The sequence below is a fragment of the Zootoca vivipara genome, chromosome 1 (genome assembly GCF_965207765.1).
Source record: "Zootoca vivipara chromosome 1, rZooViv2.hap1.1, whole genome shotgun sequence".
NCBI classification, from domain to species: domain Eukaryota; kingdom Metazoa; phylum Chordata; class Lepidosauria; order Squamata; family Lacertidae; genus Zootoca; species Zootoca vivipara.
In genome coordinates this window covers 60,172,868-60,192,607 of record NC_142582.1, presented here as the reverse complement: position 1 = coordinate 60,192,607, position 19,740 = coordinate 60,172,868, and the positions used below count along the sequence as shown (strand labels likewise).

Below are 19,740 nucleotides of genomic sequence, written 5' to 3'. Positions count from 1 at the left end.
TAAAAAGAAGGTATAACAAAAAGAATCCTTACAAACTCCTGGCTGCAATTGCTTGCAGCTGAAGGGGAAGGATCTTGGCATTCTTCAGTGGGTCCGTCCATCTTCTGCATGTTTCCAAACTGCACAGGATTCAGTTTGATGTCTGCAATAAGTATGAATAGCATCATTTTCAAAATGGTCATCCTAAAATTGTAATTAGAGCAGGAGTAGAAAGGGTAGAGCCAACCCTACCGGTCCAAGTTGGCACAGGCCACAACTTTATTTGCTTTATGCCACATACGTTTGGCAGATGGATGCAGAAGCAAGAGCTTGAGCCCATGAGATGATGGCCAGGTCAACTGCTGGAAATCCCCACCCCTACCCATCTACCTCAAGAAAGCCCAGATTTTGTCCCATACCTATGCATTAACAAGTTGTGATCAATCTAACAGCTATAGTTCCTACTAAGGTCACTGAGGGAAAAGTAAAAACACCCACATCTGTCTGCTTCATCTTGTTGGCAATCCCAACCAAGATGCCTTCCTGGCCACATCAAACCAGAAGTTGCTCAAGATCCATAGTGAATTAACTCCCTGCTGGGTGGGCTGTTATCCTTTAGGACAGATGGGTAGGAGCATATGGCCAAAAACAGAATGTAGGTCTGCCGTCTTTCAAACTTCCATGAAGGAATACTACCCACGTCTGCCTTGAAAGATCGTGCATCCCAGACTAGCACCACATAGTGGCATAGGTCAGGGAGACAAGATATAGCCAGATCAGAAAGTTGGAGGAGGATGTTCTGTGCTACATCATTACTCTCCTTGCTTGACACAAACTCAGGAAAGGGCCATAGCTCAGTGGTACAGCAAGTGTTTTGCATTGAGAAGGCCCCATGTTCCATTTCTGGTGTCTCCTGGTAGGACTAGAAGAGAACCATGTCTGAAACCTTAGAGAACTGACACCAGCCAGCATAGACAGTGCTAAGCTAGATGGATGGGCCAATGGTATAAGGCAGTTTCCTATGTTCGTATATTTGAAGTTGGGAGCCCCATTCCCACATTGTAAAAAAATAATAATACTCATGTTTTAAAGATGTAATAGACCATTTACACAATTAGCTACAAAAAAGACAGGGGAAACAAAAACTGCAATTTTTGCAAGAGATCACTTCAGCAGACGAGCCTTGGTCCTTTCAAAATGCCACACAGCCCTTCACAAGTGTTTGCCAAAATAAAAATTGCCGTCTTACAAATGAACTTTCAGAAGCAATAACAACAGTGTGCGTTTTTGTATACTTACTGTTAGAAACAAATTCATTGAAAGTTGAGATTCCATTGAAGTCTCCACAAAGTCCACAAGTCTGATTAGCATATTTCTCATTCAGTTCAAGCTAAAACAAATGGGGAAAGCAAGAGATAAGTATAGTGAAAGCACAGAATGCTGAATATGATGAATAAAAATGAGAGCGGATGGCAGGTTTTGCATGAGAGTGGTGAACTACTGATGTAGATGAACCCAATATTTACAAGCTCATAACTACCTGATTTAACTAATTTCTAATGGCTGATTTTGATTACTCTCTATTCTTAGAACAGTTCCCCCTTCTTCCTTGAACCCTTCTGCACCACATCATCTTCCATGTTGGTCTGACAGGCATAGCTGCCAAGTTATCCCTTTTTTAAAGGGATTTTCCCTTATGCTGAATAGGCTTCCTCGCGAGAAAAGGGAAAACTTGGCAGCTATGCACTGACAGGCTCCCCAACCCCCTGGAACAGATTTGAGTGGGGGCATGTGGGGCTGAAGAGAGAAGAGGGAGATGAAAAAAAGGAAGCACACCCATCACTTCTGCCTGTAGGAGTGTCTGGTTAGTGCAGCTGTGCCTCTTCAAGTTTTGATCCAACCCATTGAATTAGGATAGCAACATGATGAAACATAATGACCAGACCACCAAGGAAATGATCCAAGAGCTCAAGAGAGCAAAAGGATATGTTGAATAATCATTCCGGTTCACAATATCAGGCATGACTTATGAAGTCACTCATGAGTAAAGGTAAAGGTACCCCTTACCGTTAGGTCTGGTCACGGACGACTCTGGGGTTGCAGTGCTCATCTCGCTCTATAGGCCGAGGGAGCCGGTGTTTGTCTGCAGACAGCTTCCAAGTCATGTAGCCAGTCTGACTAAGCTGCTTCTGGTGAACCAGAGCAGCACACAGAACGCCATTTACCTTCCCATCAGAGCGGTACCTATTTATCTACTTGCACTTTGACGTGCTTTCAAACTGCTAGGTTGGCAGAAGCTGGGACCAAGCAACGGGAGCTCACTCCATTGCGGGGATTCGAACCGCCAATCTTCTGATCGGCAAGCCCAAGGCCCAGTGGTTTAGACCACAGTGCCACCTCACTCATGAGTAAACTAAAAAAAAAACATTTTTAAAAAATCGCAAGAGTTGTAGCTATCTTTACATTTCACTTTTAAAATAGTCTGAATTTAAGTGCTGGAGTGCCTGGCGTGCTATGGTCCATGGGGTCACGAAGAGTCGGACACGACTAAACGACTAAACAGCAACAACAAGTGCTGGATTGTCCTTGTGCTTTTATCTTCTAAACTGTGTAGCTCAAGCATAGCTGCCAAGTTTTCGCTTTTCTCGCGAGGAAGCCTATTCAGCATAAGGGAAAATCCCTGTAAAAAAGGGATAACTTGGCAGCTATGAGCTCAAGACCTTTCTCCAAAAGATATGCACTCAGGAATGCTGATTAGATGAGAAAAGTGATACATTTTTTTTTTAGCAACAGCTTTCTTCTTGTTTCCCCCCTCTTTACTAAGAAGAAGGTAATCTTGCATTAGGTAATCTTCAATGCCAGAAACAGACAAGTTTGTTTTCCCCTAATTTCAAAACGAAATGGATGGCATCACATCTAAACTGCAAATACTTTAAATCACCACTTACTTGCTAACAAACACAAGATAAATAGTGCCATGGTTGTTTGTTACAAAACAGCATATTGAGCATTCGTATTCTTACCAGAAGGCCACCCTCTTGGTTCCACATGATCACCAGGCCTAGCTTCGAAACAATTTTCAGGTAACCTGAGACTGTCTCCATCAAGATTCCCAAGTGGTTGTAGGGCAGCTGGACACTGGAGATAAAGCAAATTGCAACTGAAGGTGGCAAATAGAAAACCTCTCATTGACAAAAACCTAATTCATCTTTTTAAGAACATACATGGCATCCATTCAATTTAAACAGATACATGGTTCAAGCATATGAAATACCCCATTCTTATATAACTTGAAGACTGATGTGGCCCAGGTCTAACCATGGCTATTCTCATGGAAAGACACTTTTCTCTTAACACTTTCACTTATAAATCAGCCTTACTCCAGCACTTTAGGTGCCTGATGACAGGATCGTTGCTCTCTGACACACGGGAGCCTGTGAACTAAAGCTACAACCAATAAAAGCTGTGGCATTTATAACCCACCTTGGACTATCCATAGCTGTTTGCTCCTGCACCACACAGCCACTCTGTGTTGTTGCCCCCAACAGCATTAATAAGGTCATTAGTAAAGTAACTGAACTTACTGTTCTGCATTGACAGTAATGGAGTGTGAGGTCAGTTCAATGGCTGCTCCATCAATTTTTATGATGATATGGCTGATAACGGCAGCACTCTCAACCACAGAGCGCCTTATTTGGATGTTGAAGTCTTCATAATCAGATTTGCAGTGGGAGGAAAAGACGTAGTTGCAGGTTCCAGGGAAATGGTAGATGTCCCCGTCAAAGGTCTTGAAATGGAAGTTGCCCCATGTGCTACACACTCTCCCATTGTGAGCAGAGTTTCCAGCTGTGGATTCAAAATAATCTGTAAGGTTCTACCCAAATCCTTTGCTCACCCACCCACCTATCCATTCATCCAGGAATCATCCTCAGTTTATCTTCAAAATCTACATTCCTATAAAATACGGCCACATTATATTCTTTTATTTGCTCTTGATCTGTTGTTTGACCTTGAAGGGAAGCCCATGGGTTGTTTCCCTTTCCCTTGTTTCTCTGTAGTCCATTTCTAACCAGTATGATACTAAAGTTCAGTTTTGCAATCTTCCTTTCTGGAATACAGCTGCTAAAGAGCCTTTGAAGTGAATGGAACAGAACTTGAATCAGTGGGAGGAATAGTTCCATCAGGGAAAGCATTTCAGCTTGTCATATGGAATAATTGCCCTCTCCTCTACTCCACCTCCCCACCGCCATTGGCTCTGGCGAGCTGAGAGAGTGCCCAGATTGGGGGTGGGGAGGTGGAGTAGAGGAGAGGACACAGGGGAGATGGGGAACAGTAGAGGGGTAGAGGCCCATTGCACAAGTGGAAGTCCTTGCATAGGGCTGCCACTGATGGGACTCATTTGTTGAATTTCAACCAGTGAGTGGAAGATTATTGTCTAAAACACAAGAATGTTGTTTTTGGTCCACTTACCTTTCACAGCCAGAGTTGTTCTCATGGATGGGATGATGGTCACAGGACTACGAGATGGTGTGACAAAAGCTGATGGAAATAAATATGATTACAGCTTGTACCAGCATTTCCATAATGAAATAATAGAGAGTCATATATCTCCAAATCCATATGATGAATAAAGCTCTAATGTAGTTTCCCCCTGCCTGGCGCTCTCCAGACCTTCTGAACTACAACTTCCACGATCTCTTGCTGTTGGCCTTGCTGGCTGGGGCAATGAGAGTTCAACTATGCTTCTCAATTCCCCTCCTTTTTTCCCCTATTCTAGATAGTGTGGCTTTTAAATGCAAATTCTAGTGAGCTATTAAAGGATTCTAAGGTAGAGGCCAAGTGGCTGGTGATGAAATCCTGAGATTTGTCATACTGATAGCCCAATCCTGTACATAGTTTACCTGGAAGTGATTTGCCAGTGAGTTTACTGAGATTTCTTCTCAAATAAGTAGGGATGAAATTTCTGCTTAACAATTCTTAACTAAGATATGAGGAAATATTGGTGTCACACTACCTACCACTTTCTGCAGAAATAAAATGTCAAAAGTGTTAAGTCAGAATTGGCACCAAATACAACTTGTCAAAACAACCAAAATGGTGCCAACTTTACTCATGTAATGAGGCTCTTCTCATGTGGAGCATACGGTAACTGAATATGATACTAGCCTCTTCCAGGTAAAACTAGTCACATTGAAAATTAATTGCTTTCCCTTTCCTTTGTGAAAGGGCATCACATACACTGTGAGCAACGTGAGAGGGATTAAATTTTTTCCACTGTGTTTGGCTCTCAATATAAATGGAGGTAGTGGAACAAAATGTGATTATGTTTTATGGAATATCTTGTTGCTGAACTTGCATACAAAGAGATTTGCACTGAATGTATCTAGGCATAACAAACAGCAGCATCTATAATAGCATGGTCTTGGTCTGGATTACATGTAACATGAAGCCATCGTATGTTGAATCAGAGTTGTTTGTTTGAATATTCAAAGCTGTAGTCAAACAGATTAAGCATGGTTTGGTTTCTGGTAACAAACTATGACACACCATGGTTTGTTGTTGACTTTTCAGCCATGGCTTATTTTAACAAAGGTTTGTCATTTTGTCCAAACCCAGAAGCCTTGCTGCTTTGCCTTGGTTCATTTGGCCATCCTGCCTGAGACAATTGCCAAGTAACAGAGGCAGAAGAGTAGAAACAAAACATACTTTGGGAAAATAAACTGTGGCTTGCTTACTTGTCTATATAAGATGATATGTTGTGGTTTGTTAACCTAGCCATGGTTTAAACGAACCACGGTTTAACTGTATGTGTAATTATAGCCGTTCTGCGTTGCTACACTGAAGTAGCAGTTCATTAAACCTTGTGTGAGATGAAAGGATATCAGCATTTGAGGGTTTCCCATAGGCATCTGGGTGGCTACTGTGAGAAGAGGATGCTGGACTAGATGGGCCATTGACCAGATCCAGTGGGTTCTCCTTGCCTTAGCCTCTTTTGTCATTTCTGAAATCTCATTATGGGCTAGCCATGATGCAGGAATTGCTTTCAGATATTCCTACACCAGTGCTTGCCCCTTTGCAGTAAAAGTATAGATTCTGTTCAACACAAGGGCTATTGCAACATACAAGAAGAGAGGAGGGAATAGCACGTTTCCTCCCTTCCCACTAAGATTCACCAACACTTGTAGTTTAGGTGGGACTGAGGTGCCAGTCATATGCAGTTTTTTTATGGAAGAATTTCTACAGTTTGAAACATAAAGCTTTCTACAGTTTGAAACATAAAGCTTTCTACAGTTCCTCCAGAAAGTCCCTCTTTTCTGTGTTGTTGTTTTTTGAAAAAATATATAAAAGATAATGAGATCCAGAAAAGTTATAAAACATTAATTAGTGCAGCTCTTAGCCTGCCTTTAAAAGGAATACAAAACTTAACTCTTGAATCTTGGATGATTCAAAATGTGAATAGTTTTGATCTTTTATAGCTCCTACCATGATTGGATTTATGAAATGAATACCATAGGTTTTTTTAAAAAAAGAAACCACTTTGGTTATCCTTTGCATAACTTGTGTCAAAGAAATTTACCTAAGAATTCTTTAATTCTATTTAACTGGCCAATATTCAAAGTTAGTCATACTCAGAGCGGACTCATCGAAATCAATTGATGTAAGTAATTAAGTCCATAAATTTCAGAGGGTCTACTCTGACTTCGCTGGCTATTTCCCATCATAGTTTGTAGAGCGTGAAACCCAATTAATGTTAGATTAAGGCAAAGCAAGAGATAATCACCTATTTCTCAGAACAGATAAATTTGATTGTAAATTGCACAATGTGATGAAAGCCAGTGTTCAACAGCACATTTAACTCTTCCATTGAATTCAAAGGGGCTTTACAGTGTTTGACTTTGGCTGGGTCATGGGCTGTGTTCCTTTCTGAATCTCTTTAACTTTGGCTTCTCCCTGTCAGTTCTGTTCAAACTTTCATTCTTACTTTAGTTAAAAGGGAGCCAGTTTTTATGCATATTACGTAAAATGGACAATGTGCAATTTATTGTAGAAAGGAAGGTATTCTTGCCGGTGAGCCATGCAAACAGCTTTGTCTAATTATTCAAAAACACAATCTAACATTCTTAGGCATTTCCAAAATGATAAAATTACTACGCGGATATGCTGGACCTGTCCCAGTTGGGAGTGATGCAGTTTAGAACTTCTAAGCACAAAGGGATGTATTAAATGTCCCACTATCATGGGTGTACCACATGGGTGTACACCCATGCTCACACAATATATTTGTGTGCTGCGCAAACACCTATGCTATGCAAACATAGTTCTAGATTAGCATGAGGGTGTTTGCTTGCTCTTTGACTGATGGAAATTAGCATAATCTCAAGATAAAGAAAACTTTATCCACTGTACACTATCTAAGAATCAAGCCTTAAGACTCCACATGTTCCCAAAGATAACAAATTAATAGCTTGAGGAGCTCAGTTTTCATTTTCAGAATGAAAAGGAACAGGTGCAACTCAGAGGAGTGTGCAGTCATTCACTTTGCTAAAGCAGAAAACATTTAGCTTCAGTTTTGCCTCATCTCTGCCTACTAAGTGGCTGGGATGCAAAACTATGTAGGAATTTAAGGCAGAGACCAAGGATATGGGAAAGGCGGAAATAATTATGGCTTGGCAACTGGCATTGCAAGCACGTCTGGCTAGCCCTGGAGTCCAAATGAAGTTAGAAACACCTACGGTCATCATGTGTCGGCTGCACAGAAGGATAGTCGTAATTTGACTGCTGCTGATCATACTGCTGGTCTTCATACTGGGATTGCTGGTCTTCATACTGGGATTGATCACCCTGGGCGTTGACTGTGGTAACAGTTAAAACAGTGAGAAAGGGAGAATTATTATGGACTGCAACAATTCTGCTAACCAGCAAATGGCAAAGGCACACGATTTGACCAAACTTTAATTAATTTCTTTATTAAAAAATATTTTTGCCAGGCCCATCAACTTAACAGCTAACAACCAAAACTACATACAAAACATCATTAGTGGGGGAACGGGCATCAGCTCAAAATACAATTTTCAAATAATCAACCAGTCTCCTAAAGCCATTGATTCCCTTCCTCTTTCAAAAGCCCAGCTAAACAAAGTTGTTTTTAGCATGCTTTCTGAAACCAAGAATAGAAGGGGCACTCTGAAGTCTAAGCATCAATATTTTAAAAGACCTGTCCTTTGCTTCAGACCATGGAGGCATATTGTGCATGGGTGTCTCAGCACACAGGCAGGCTCACATACAAGTAGGCAGACCCACAGATTTGATCTCATGCTAACAAAATGAATTCCAATAGGGACAAATGTCAGGTTCTACACTTAGGCAGGAAGTACCAGCTGCACAAATTTAAGATGGGGGACACCTAGCTTGCCAGTAGTACATGTGAAAAGGATCTAGGGGTCTTAGTAGACCACAAGCTTAACATGAGTCAACAGTGTGATGCAGCAGTAAAAAAAAGAAAAGAAAAAGACCAATGCTATTCTAGGCTGCATCAACACAAGTATAGTGTCCTGAACAAGGGAAGTTACAGTACTGCTCTGTTCCGCCTTGGTCAGACCACACTTGGAGTCCTGTGTCCAGTTCTGGGCACCACAATTTCAGAAGGATATTGGCAAGCTGAAAGCTATGCAGAGGAGGGCAACCAAGATTAGCAAGGGCCAAGAAACCAAGCCTGGTGAGGAATTGGGTATGTTTAGCTTGGGAATGAGCAGACTAAGAGGAAGGATAATAGCCTTCTTCAAGTATCTAAAGAGCTTTCACATAGAAGATGGATCGAGCTTGTTTTCTCCTGCTCTGGAAAGTAGGACCTAAACCAATGGCTTCAAGTTACAAGAAAGGAGATTCTGGCTAAACATCAGTAAGAACTTTCTGATGGTAAGAGCTGTTCAACAGAGGAACAGACTCCCTCAAAAAGTTGTGGATTCTCCTTCATTGGAGGTTTTTAAGCAGAGGTCGGATGGCCATCTGGCAGGGATGCTTTAGTTGAGATTTCTGCCTTGCAAGGGGTTGGACTAGATGACCCCCAGAGTCCCTTTCAAGTCTACAAGTCGATGATTCTATGATTATCTGTGGCTTTCCCATTTGTAAAGCTTCAGATGCTTTGAGTTGTTAGAGAGTTTGCTCCACTGGACAAAGCATGTGTCTTACCACTGAGCTCTGACCCTTCCAGTAGAAGCAGAGTATCAAGGCAGCAGACCTTTCCCACTCTCTCCCTCACTCCACACAACTGATACTCTATTCAGATTTGTACTGCATGAACATGGAGGTTCCACTTAATTATTATGGTTAACAACCTGCCCTCCCTGGCTGGTTTTCTGCTCCTCTTTTAAAGTAACCTAAGAGATGCCTTCATCTTGCAGCATCAAATTCCATAAATGTGTGTAAAGTGATGAAGGACTTTCCCTTATCTATCCTGAATCAAGTGCTAATCAGTGTTGTTGGGTAACTCCCTGTTCTGGCATGAGAGAGGGAGAAAATGCCTTTCTGTGTCCACTTTCTAAACACAATTCATGCTTTTGTCAACCTCTAGAATTTACCCTTTAGTTACCTTTCTTTTTTGAAGAAAAAAGCCCCCTTCTATTCTGAGCTCACATTTCCTGAGTGGGAAGCTGCACCAACCCATTAATCCCTTGAACTGACCTTGCACAGTTAATGAGATAAGGTTGCCAGAACTGTGCAGAATTCATGTTCATCCACACTTCTCCTTGTCTCATGCCTAGAAAGCATGAGTCTCCTGAGTTTTCCATTTGCCAGACTGCTTTCCCTAGGAAAACCTGCTCTTTCCCACTGAAACAGAGCAATCATCAATTCATGGAAAATCCAGTTGACATTTGCTGTGATTCAGTTGTAAGGAGCGAGTTTCCCCAGAGGAAAGTGGTGGGACAAGATAAGTGTGGATAAGTCCTTCCAAATGCAAGTACACCACAGACTTATATAAAGACACTGGTGTGAATCAAGAGACTTAGTGGAGCAGACCCACTGAATGGGGCTTAAATTGGTCTGGAGGAACTTTACCCCATTGATTTGAAAGAGAATAAGGCATGATTAACTTGTTGTTGTTTAGTCGTGTCCGACTCTTCGTGACCCCATGGACCATAGCATGCCAGATTAACTTAGTCTGGATCAAACCCATTATGACGCATTGCCTATTTTATTTCCAATGCCTTTCATAACAAAACCCTGAGGTGGATTTTGCCCTTCAACTGCTGCAGCATCCTGAGTTGACATTTTAACTGAGCTTTGCATCCATTGCCACCCTAAACCAGGTGATGACTTTGATGGGAGTGGGATTGGTTATTAGACCTTTGAAAACTGTGTGGAAACTGACAATTGACTGAACACCAAAACCTATTTGCACAATTTTTTGCCACAGTGTAGCTTCTTGTCGGTATGCAAAAGCATACCAAAACATGAACCAGTTGAATCAGCCTTGGGCAGCTTTCTCTTCTGGACCACCCACCTTTTTTTTTTTAAAAAAAAAAGAAACCTAAACAAACTTTCCCTTACTTGCATACAAATCATGTGCAATTCTCCCTGAAACAGCTGTCCTGAATTCTATGCTATTTCTTCAGTATAAATGGGTAGGAGGTGGTATCTTGAATAAGGCGGATTTGTAATGATAGTGATGTAGTTCATTCCATGTAGCCTATACCAGCTGTCATGTGGTGGAGTATTCACTGTATTTACTGATGCCCGTATAGAAGATTGTAGCTGTAAGTGGAAACCATCCTGTTTCAATACACATTTGCAATTGAAGGGGAAGAGAGAGAAGTCATTAACTCAAGAACACTCTCTGTGGGTGCACTGCTGAGGAAATAACTGGCTCTGGGCTTGGCTGGTTTAGTTTTCAAATAGCTATGTATTGTGCTATTTTCAGAACCTCCTAGAGTTTGCATCCATTTTTGCTCTAGGCTCAGAAAGAAAATGTGAATGGAACTGGTTTTCGAAAGACTCTTGAAATGGTTCTCTATCAAAGATGCTGATAGAAGGAAAGAAGCTTTCAAACCTGTGTTTCCCTTAAAAGTATTGTCTCATTTTCGCAGAGCATTTTAGTTCCATGGATCACAATAGATATGTCCCTTATTTCAGAATACTTTGATTCCATGGAAGGACAGAGAAAAATGCTCAACCGGCATAAAGTTCCTATTCTGGTGCCCCTTTTCTGTATGGCTGATCTCAAACATAACTGAATTTAAACTGGAGCTTTGCCACTGACTTCAAAAGGCTTACCGTAATTATGCGATCATATGGTTTTTCTCTTTGCCTTATTAACCTGCCAGGTTTGCTCCTTTCGACAATCACATTTTACAAACCTCATTCGTACTAGCAAAAATCAATCAATCAGTGTCTGAGCATAAAAGATGAAACCAACTTTTAATGGCTTTTATATTGAGGCTGATCTACTTACTGATCATGGCCTATTGATCTACCAAAAGACTGCCTCGGGGCACTGGGGCAGTAAATTTTATTACCCTAAAACCTGAGCATATTGTCATTAGAATGGTGATAGGAAAATACAGGGCAAATATGTTTAAAGTCCTGATTAGATTTAATGAGGCAAAGCAAACAAAATCACTGTAAAGTCCTTCGGACCATGGAGAAAGGAGGCACTAGCTGTTGCCCAGGGAATGAAGTTCCATTAAAGTTTCCTACCTTTTTGGCATGTTAAGGCGATCACTAGCATTGGTATCCATAGTGGTATCCTTGCCCCCCTGCCTGTCCCCATCTTGGCTGGGATTCGGCAACAGGTACCGAACGACAGGCTTCTGAGGAGGCACCTGTCTTTTGATGACTCTTATATAGCAGGAGTGTGGACTTTGGCTCAGTTCCCAGATTGTTTCACAAGTTTCCTAAGAGGTGGGGCTTCAGAGATTTTTAGCAGGTGCATAGGTAAACAGATGTGCTTTTTTTTACTCTGTCAGGGGCTGGCCAAGTGTATTTGCATCTGGGGAGGAGTATTAATTTTAAGGGACTTTTTTTTTCCTGTGAAGGAACTCATGAGGAACAAGCAGTGGAGAACATCCTTCCCTTGGGGCTAATTTTTGTTAAAACATTTTTGGAAGACCTGTAAAGCAAATGTAATTTTGGAATGCTTAGAGGAAACTGGCTGACTTATAGTGTGTGTGTGTGTGTGTGTGTGTGTGTGTGAGAGAGAGAGAGAGAGAGAGAGAGAGAGAGAAATTGTTCTAGGACATATCTCATAATTGCAGCTCGCATAATTTCAGAAGAGGTTTTGCGTTGATTGCTGTGTTTGCTGGGAATGGCGTGGTAACTAAAATTACATGAAGATTAGCAGCCCAAAAATTATTTATTTATTTGCACAATTTTTGGACTACCCTTTCCATCTAGTCAGGAGTGAGTGCTGAAACCAACATTCGCTGAAATGAGATCATATAAAATAAAAATAAAAACAGAATAAAAATCAAAGCCTGGGCTGGCCCAGGACATTTTGCCGCTCCAGCCCAAACTGAAAATGCTGAATCCACCTCTTACTCCACAGCCACCGTTGTCTGGAAGGAGCCAGAGAGAAGTGGGTGGTGGGTGGGTGCGCAACGGGTGAGTGGTAGTGGGTTCACGGTGGCAGCACCCATCCCAGCTGTCTGGAACCTGCCACCCTGAGGTGATGGCCTCAACATGCCTCATAGGCACGCAGCCCTGATCAAACTGCTTCATAGCAATAGCCAGACAACATAGGCCTTACTGAAAACCAGTAGAGATTAATGAATGGCATTGTCTTTTTTTTAAAAAAAGTATTGAGTTTATGATAAAACATTATTTGGGGAGATGCCCATTTCAAGCTCCACAAGTTGAAGGGTAACTATCTGCAATAGGGCACTCATGGGTTTAGATTTAGAACCCTCATTGAATGCACCTCAATTGCGTATTTCAAGTATACTGTATGGGTGGGTACACGTTTAGGAAGGCTTTTGCAAACGGAAGAAATGACAACTCCTCAATCCTTCATGTTTAAACATTCACATTTCCTCAGTTGCTGTGTTATTCTGCTCAGTAACCCCTGGCAGATCAGATCTTTGCTATCGCCAAACAGGTAGTATAACTTCCCATAAATATTTAGATATAGTGTATATCTATCCATATGGTATATGTAGAAATGAAAAAGGTCTCACCTCACCATATTTTTCACATAAAATTTTATGAGCCTGTTTCCCACGTTGCACAGCAGAAATATTTTACCAGCTCTGTAGCTTTAGAGGAATTTATTTTAAGAAAGTACCATTGTATTCAGAACAATGTAAATGCTAGACAGTAAGCATTTTTGTAAGCAGGCCAGTGGTTTTATTTAAAGAACTATTACCTCTACCTGCTAGGCTCTTCGATACATGTCATCTCTTGTTGCACAAAGACAAGCACTTAATTCAACAGATCTAGCCCTGTAAGTCATGTTCTTGCTGAAGGGGATTTGTTTAGACTTGGCAAATTTGTTTGAGCTGGGAGAGGGTGGTGAGACCTTTACAAGGTGACGGAGAAGGTAATGTTTCCCTTGTACACCAATCGGCAGTATAATAAATTTGCACTGTACATAAGAATAGCTCAGCAAAGACCATCAATCACCTTTTGCTTCATGAATCACAACTCTGGGAAAAACCTATTGGCTGGATTAGGGTTACAAGAGATATTAGACAGAAAGAATGACGCCCAAACAAATGTGGACCATGTCGCAAATTACTCAATAAATTTGATTGTCAACAAGGCTCCAAATTACGGGAAGGAGGCAAATTATAATGGCAGAACTTTATGATTATCTTTCTAATACTCCGAAACAAACAACCCAACCGAATACTTACATATGAACAGTGCTACTCATTTCTGTCTTTCACTTTAACTTAAGCATTTGTGTCTGTCAACTAGAGACATTCCAGCCAGACAGGCTGATATGCATTCTATACTCTTAGTTACGGAATTTATGGATGTGAGCTCATTTACCTCAGAATCCAGTGGTCAAGCTTTTCTTGGACTGAACCACTTCAGGCTGTGCAGGCAGGACTAACAGATTAGCACATAACAAATGACAACTCTCTGATAGTCAAAATGAAAATTGGACAGAATCCTTTACATGCTAGCCATTCTGCAAATATATACTGGCCATCGATGAGCAGAGATGTGTGCAAAAACCAACCATCTTAGAATAAATAACACTAATTAAATACACCTCCATTTTTAGTTGCATAATTTAATTTGCTGTGAAGGCAAATTATGCCATCAGTAGATTTATGAAATATTTGTACTGATTTCAGTCAAGGTTGAGTAACATCCTTCAGGCACCCATGTGAAAGGTGCCATTAAAAGAACCTGTTTCCATGGGCAGTCTGATTATAGGATTTGGTTCATATGGCAGCGTTGGAAGCAGAAACATGAACCAAGGGCAACTAAAGTGTGGCTTTGTTCTTGGTAAATGCCTGTCCCTCAACAGCCATTATGCTATAGAATCTGCCTCTACTGTTTCAATGGCCCATAACAACCCAAAGAATGCCACACATAGGGATGGGATCGGGCATTCCCTGCACAGTGGCACAAGAACCATTGAGCATGAATGTTGGCAGCATTCCATAATCTTTGATGGATTCAGCCCCCAACCCATGGAGGAAACTTGCATTGGCAAGTTAATTTGTAATTAAACCAATGGCAACTTTAGATTGGCTAAATGTAAGCCATTCTTAAAACGGATGCACAAAAATAACTCAGGTGGAAGATGTTTCCATAGTGCTTGCAAATGATTCAGATAATGACTTCACTCTCACTTCCTGCTTCCCCATACTTTTTACTTCAACTCAACACATCTCTGACCTCCTCAGTTGCTGAAATGCATTCAGGAAACCAGTTGATTGAAGGCTTTTAAATATAACAGGCCACTCAAGGCATCTCCCATTAATGTTTGTGACGGAGGAATAAATGTCAAGGCTGGTGATGGGGAGGATGCTACAAGAAACAAAGCACTCAATAGTGCTGAGCATTTTGGTCAGTGGCAAGCACTGTGGCTCTGAGCAAGACAAACCAAGCGGCCATTGTTATTTTTGTTGCCATTGTTGTTGTTTGCTAAAAAGAAATAATATGAATAAACCAAGCACAACATGAGCAAGAATCCAAAAATGACCAGAAAGTATAATCCACATATGCTCTGTCTACTGATGTTAGACAGGTCCCGACATTATGCACATTTCATCAGATGCTAAAAACTCCTGTCTCTGTTCCCTAGAAGAATGGGTTGACTCACAGATTTCTTTGGGGGAACTGTGTTTAATCTGCATTATTTATTCTATTTGTATTGTTTTATACTGATACCATATTTGCTCAAGTTCAGTGGTCTATATATTTTCCACATAAATAAATACTAAAAGCAAAATTGGATGTTGTCATCAATGGAATTAACCATTCAAAAAACGTACAGAAATTGAGTACTTCCAACCATAAGAACGACAAGTAACAATTGACTAAGTCCTCCTGAAGTTACTTCAGCTGCAAGTGGCTGTTCAAAGGGCCATGGGATATATTGGATCAACTTCTCCAATGTCAGAGACATTAGAAACAGAGATCTGGTGATGGACAGAGGCAGCCATGGAAACCTCTAATACCCTGGTCCAACCAACATCAAAAGTGGAAGATGTCAGGGATGTGCTGAGGAGAATTAGGAAAAGAATCAGGCAAGCCCACACTCCCCAGGAAGGTGTACTTGGTGCCACCACCATTGCTTTTGGACTAATATTTCTTTTACCCCCCCCCAACCATACACACACACACACACACACACACACACATTTATATTTTGATCATTTTGTTGCTGTCTAATGATTTTATGCTAATCACATAGAGGATTCTGAACGAAGCTGGCCTTTCTGACCCAGCAATTGCACACAAACATTCTATGTGCACATTTCTTTATGGTCTAGGAACAGTGTGCACAAAAGGGCGCTGCAGCAGCAGTTCCAAATAGCTGGTTTCTTTATCCAGTGCTTGGAATGGCACATATAATGATTTGGTGCTGTCAGAGCAGATTTTTGTGCCAATGATCTATATTGAGCAGCTTATCAACTGCCGTGTACAGACACAATTGCACAACAGCTCAAGGCCAGTCCTTAGGAGTCTGCATAGACCTGAGGCCAATAGATACAAGCCAGTCGTTTCACACAGTGAACGTAAATATTAGCAGAGCATCAGCTAATATAATTTATCATTTCTACATGAGCGCCCCAGCAGCTCAGTAGTTCAGTGGTAGAGCATCTGCTGTGCATGCAGAACCTCTTAGGTTTAGTCCCCAACATCTCCAATTAGGACTGGGAGAGACCCCATCTGAAAGCCTGAGTTGCGAGTCAGTGTTGGTAACACTGAGCTAGGTAGAATATGGTCTGACTTGGCATAAGGCAGCTTCTTTGTTCCTGTGCAACCATTCTGGATTGTAATCATTATGTACATCCTCTTGGAACAACAGTAAAGTTTAGAAATACTAACTGATATGTCATTATTTCTCCTCCAATTCTTCATGACTTGGACTAGAATTATATTGTTTGACTAGAATTATATTGTTTGAAGAAATAGTTAAGGAGAAGCTGTAATTAAAGTAGCCTTTATTTCTTTCAAAGCAACTCACGAATCCAGCAACCAACTCATTTGACTGAGAACCAAACAGCATCTACCCCCAAATAAATGGGATTAGGACTGCATCCTTACTAAGTGCTAGGCCAACACTGCATTAACATAGGAAAGTGCCTTATAATGAGTCCAACAAGTGCAGAGACAATGATCTATCTGCCCACCTCACTCTTGTCTGAATCAGCCCATCTAGCTGGGTTGTTTACATTGACTGGCAATGACTTTGCCGGGTTTCAGGCAGGGGCCTCTCTCAGCCCGAATTTTGATCATATGGATTTGCTGCTGGGATTCAATGTAACATTGTCAACCTATGACTTTCTTTAATATTTCACATGTGTCTATATCACAGGAAATCTGATTATCAGAAATCTGCAGAATAAGTGACTGTTTATATGTGAGATTGTCATTGCCATGGGAGAGGGATTCTGAGGAATGAAAGGAAGAGGAAGAAAAGTGATTGTTAACCACTTTGCAATGTCTTAATTACGCAATGAAAGCATCATTAGTTATTAGTACCTAAATAAACTGGCAGATAAATAATATTTTAATATTGGACAGTAAAAATACTGAAATAACTGGCCATGCTTTGCGTTAGATAATTATTTAACCCAGGTGGCGCTGTGGGTTAAACCACTGAGCCTAGGGCTTGCTGATCAGAAGGTCGGCGGTTCGAATCCCTGTGATGGGGTGAGCTCCCGTTGCTTGGTCCCAGCTCCTGCCAACCTAGCAGTTCGAAAGCACATCAAAATGCAAGTAGATAAATAGGAACCGCTACAGCGGGAAGGTAAACGGCGTTTCCATGTGCTGCTCTGGTTTGCCAGAAGCGGCTTTGTCATGCTGGCCACATGATCTGGAAGCTATACGCTGGCTCCCTCGGCCAATAATGTGAGATGAGCGCGCAACCCCAGAGTCGGTCACGACTGGACCTAATGGTTAGGGGTCCCTTTACCTTTTTAATCACTATTATGCATATAACATCAACAATGTAGTAGAGACCACAGAGTGACATGCTCCCTTCCTAGAGACCTTTCCCAGGGTTGGTCTCTATTTGCCATAGGATGGGCATCCTTTTTTTAAAAAAACTTTCCTGGCCATACCCCTTTCCTGGCCATATTGCTTAACATAATCCACTGTGTGATTCAGCACAACTGTGCCATAAGCTTCTCCTACAAAGGCAAATGCTACGGACATGTTTCATGGCCTCCTGGGTAAGGATCCACTTGGTTGATCCACTTGGTTAAATCCATGAGGAAAGCACCACTCTTTGAACGCTCCTCCATCAATTCCTGTTTTTCACTCCCTTGAGTCCCCCTCCAAAAATCTGTTCCGAAAGGTGTGGGAGACTCTTTGGAACATCATGGCAGATGATGCGAGAAGAATTGGCAGTAACAACATAAAATCTATCCAATTTCCTTAGTGGTAGGCTCTGATGGATTGCAGTCACCTCTATGAACAGAAGGCTCCTTCAATTTCTGGTGGAAATGTGGTGGATCTAAGCCACTATATCAGTGATCAGGAACTTACAGCCCTCCAGTTGCTGCTGGACTGCAACTACCATCATGTCTGACCCTTGCCCAGGCTGACTGGCTGAGGCTGATAGGAGTTGGAGTCCAACAAGATGTGGAAAGGCACCACTTCCTCCCCTCCCCCCTCCCTTGCAGTAAAAGGTGCTCCTGTGTTATCTGCCAAAGCTTAACTATATAATTCAGGCTCTTTCCAGGTGCTAATTATTTTAATTAACTGGGGGTTATAGAGCTTAATTGGTTTCATCAACAAGGTTCTTAGACCTTAATTGGTTTCATTAACAAGATTTTATAGAGTTCTGTAACAGGGCTCTTACACAGTTTTGCTGCAAGATTTCTTCCAGACCAAAAGAAGAGTTGAAGGAAGGTGTCTAGAGGTGAGGTTGTCATTAAGGGAACAGTGCATAGTTACCCCCTGAGGTTTCTGGCCTAAGTTCTCCAGTTCCTTCCCTTCTCGGACTTATTCCTATCCTTTAACTTTGTCTGTGGTTCATCCCCTCAGATCCTGTGATGTTACTATTGCAGGTTGTTCCCCCATGTTACATTTGCTTTCCAGTAGATAAAGCCTTCTCCTTTGACTCTTGGTAGATCTTTTTCTGAAGTGGAGGGGTAAAGAAAGTTTAAGCTTTTTAAAAACAGAGCTGAAGAATTCAAGAAAAGAGAGCTTGAAAGGAGAAAGGAGAAATGCATTTCAAGATTTACCCTTTATAAAGGGATGTAGATTTTACAGTAATGATGATCAGAGAACTGCCACTTCTGTGCTTCTAAAGGGAAAGCAATGAGACTGGATCAGACTCAAGGACTGAAGTAGATTGCTCTCAGGTTCAGTTAATTCCTCTCATTATCTTGAGAAGCAAAGAAAGGACAAGTTCTGGACAATCACATCCACCCTCCCCCAAAAGATCTGCTCTGGGTTATGGATTGTATTTTTTCTACTTTTCCAGAGATGCTCAATCCATTAGGCTTCTATGCAATATTCATGAATAGAAATGGTTTAAGAGTTGCAAGTCTGAGACTTGGGTCTGGATTGAGGATCATGAAGAGGAAGTGTAAGATTTCCCTAAAGCTAAAAGTAGGCATTGCATTTTTCAAAAGATTTAAAAGAGAATATTCCGATTTTCTCTTTCTCTTTCTCTTTCTCTCTCTCTCTCTCTCTCTCCATTGCTAATGAGTGAGGGTGACATGACAATGTATGATGTGTGCACCTAGGTTTTACAAAAAGGCAAGAGACCTGTTATATAATTCACCCCAAAACAAACCAGTCTGAATTCCCATTGATTTCAGGGAATTAAACATGTTCAGCTCTCAAAGAGTACTCGACTCTGGATGGGTGATGACCAGTATTTGTAAAGGGAGTATGTTTGTTTCCATTCCCACAGTACTTTTAGAGGTATGCCCCCACTTGCTTAAAGCTATTTCCTATCTTTTACACCCAAATAATTCCCACTACTCTATAAAGCTAATAAGAAATGTAAACTTAATCAGAAAACTGCAGATAAAGTGCTGAAAAGTGTTATGGGACAAAAGCAGTATTGTAATTGAAACATGTGTTTGACATGTATTTACATTGTAGGTGTGTCTGTAAATGTTA

At 41.3% G+C, this 19,740-nt stretch overlaps 1 protein-coding gene across 1 annotated transcript in view; it reads right to left on the bottom strand.

Moving 5' to 3' along the window:
• MUC5AC (mucin 5AC, oligomeric mucus/gel-forming) overlaps positions 1 to 11,832 on the bottom strand; it is a 71,892-nt gene extending 60,060 nt beyond the window's left edge. Inside the window, exons 1-7 of the mRNA XM_060276363.2 lie at positions 11,674 to 11,832; positions 7,713 to 7,832; positions 4,450 to 4,518; positions 3,564 to 3,825; positions 3,003 to 3,117; positions 1,279 to 1,369; positions 33 to 142 (exon numbers count right to left, since the gene is read on the bottom strand). Of these exons, the coding sequence (XP_060132346.2) occupies positions 33 to 142; positions 1,279 to 1,369; positions 3,003 to 3,117; positions 3,564 to 3,825; positions 4,450 to 4,518; positions 7,713 to 7,832; positions 11,674 to 11,746 (840 nt within the window). The 5' untranslated portion in view covers positions 11,747 to 11,832. The remainder of the gene's footprint in view (positions 1 to 32; positions 143 to 1,278; positions 1,370 to 3,002; positions 3,118 to 3,563; positions 3,826 to 4,449; positions 4,519 to 7,712; positions 7,833 to 11,673) is intronic.
• Positions 11,833 to 19,740: the final 7,908 nt, after the last annotated feature.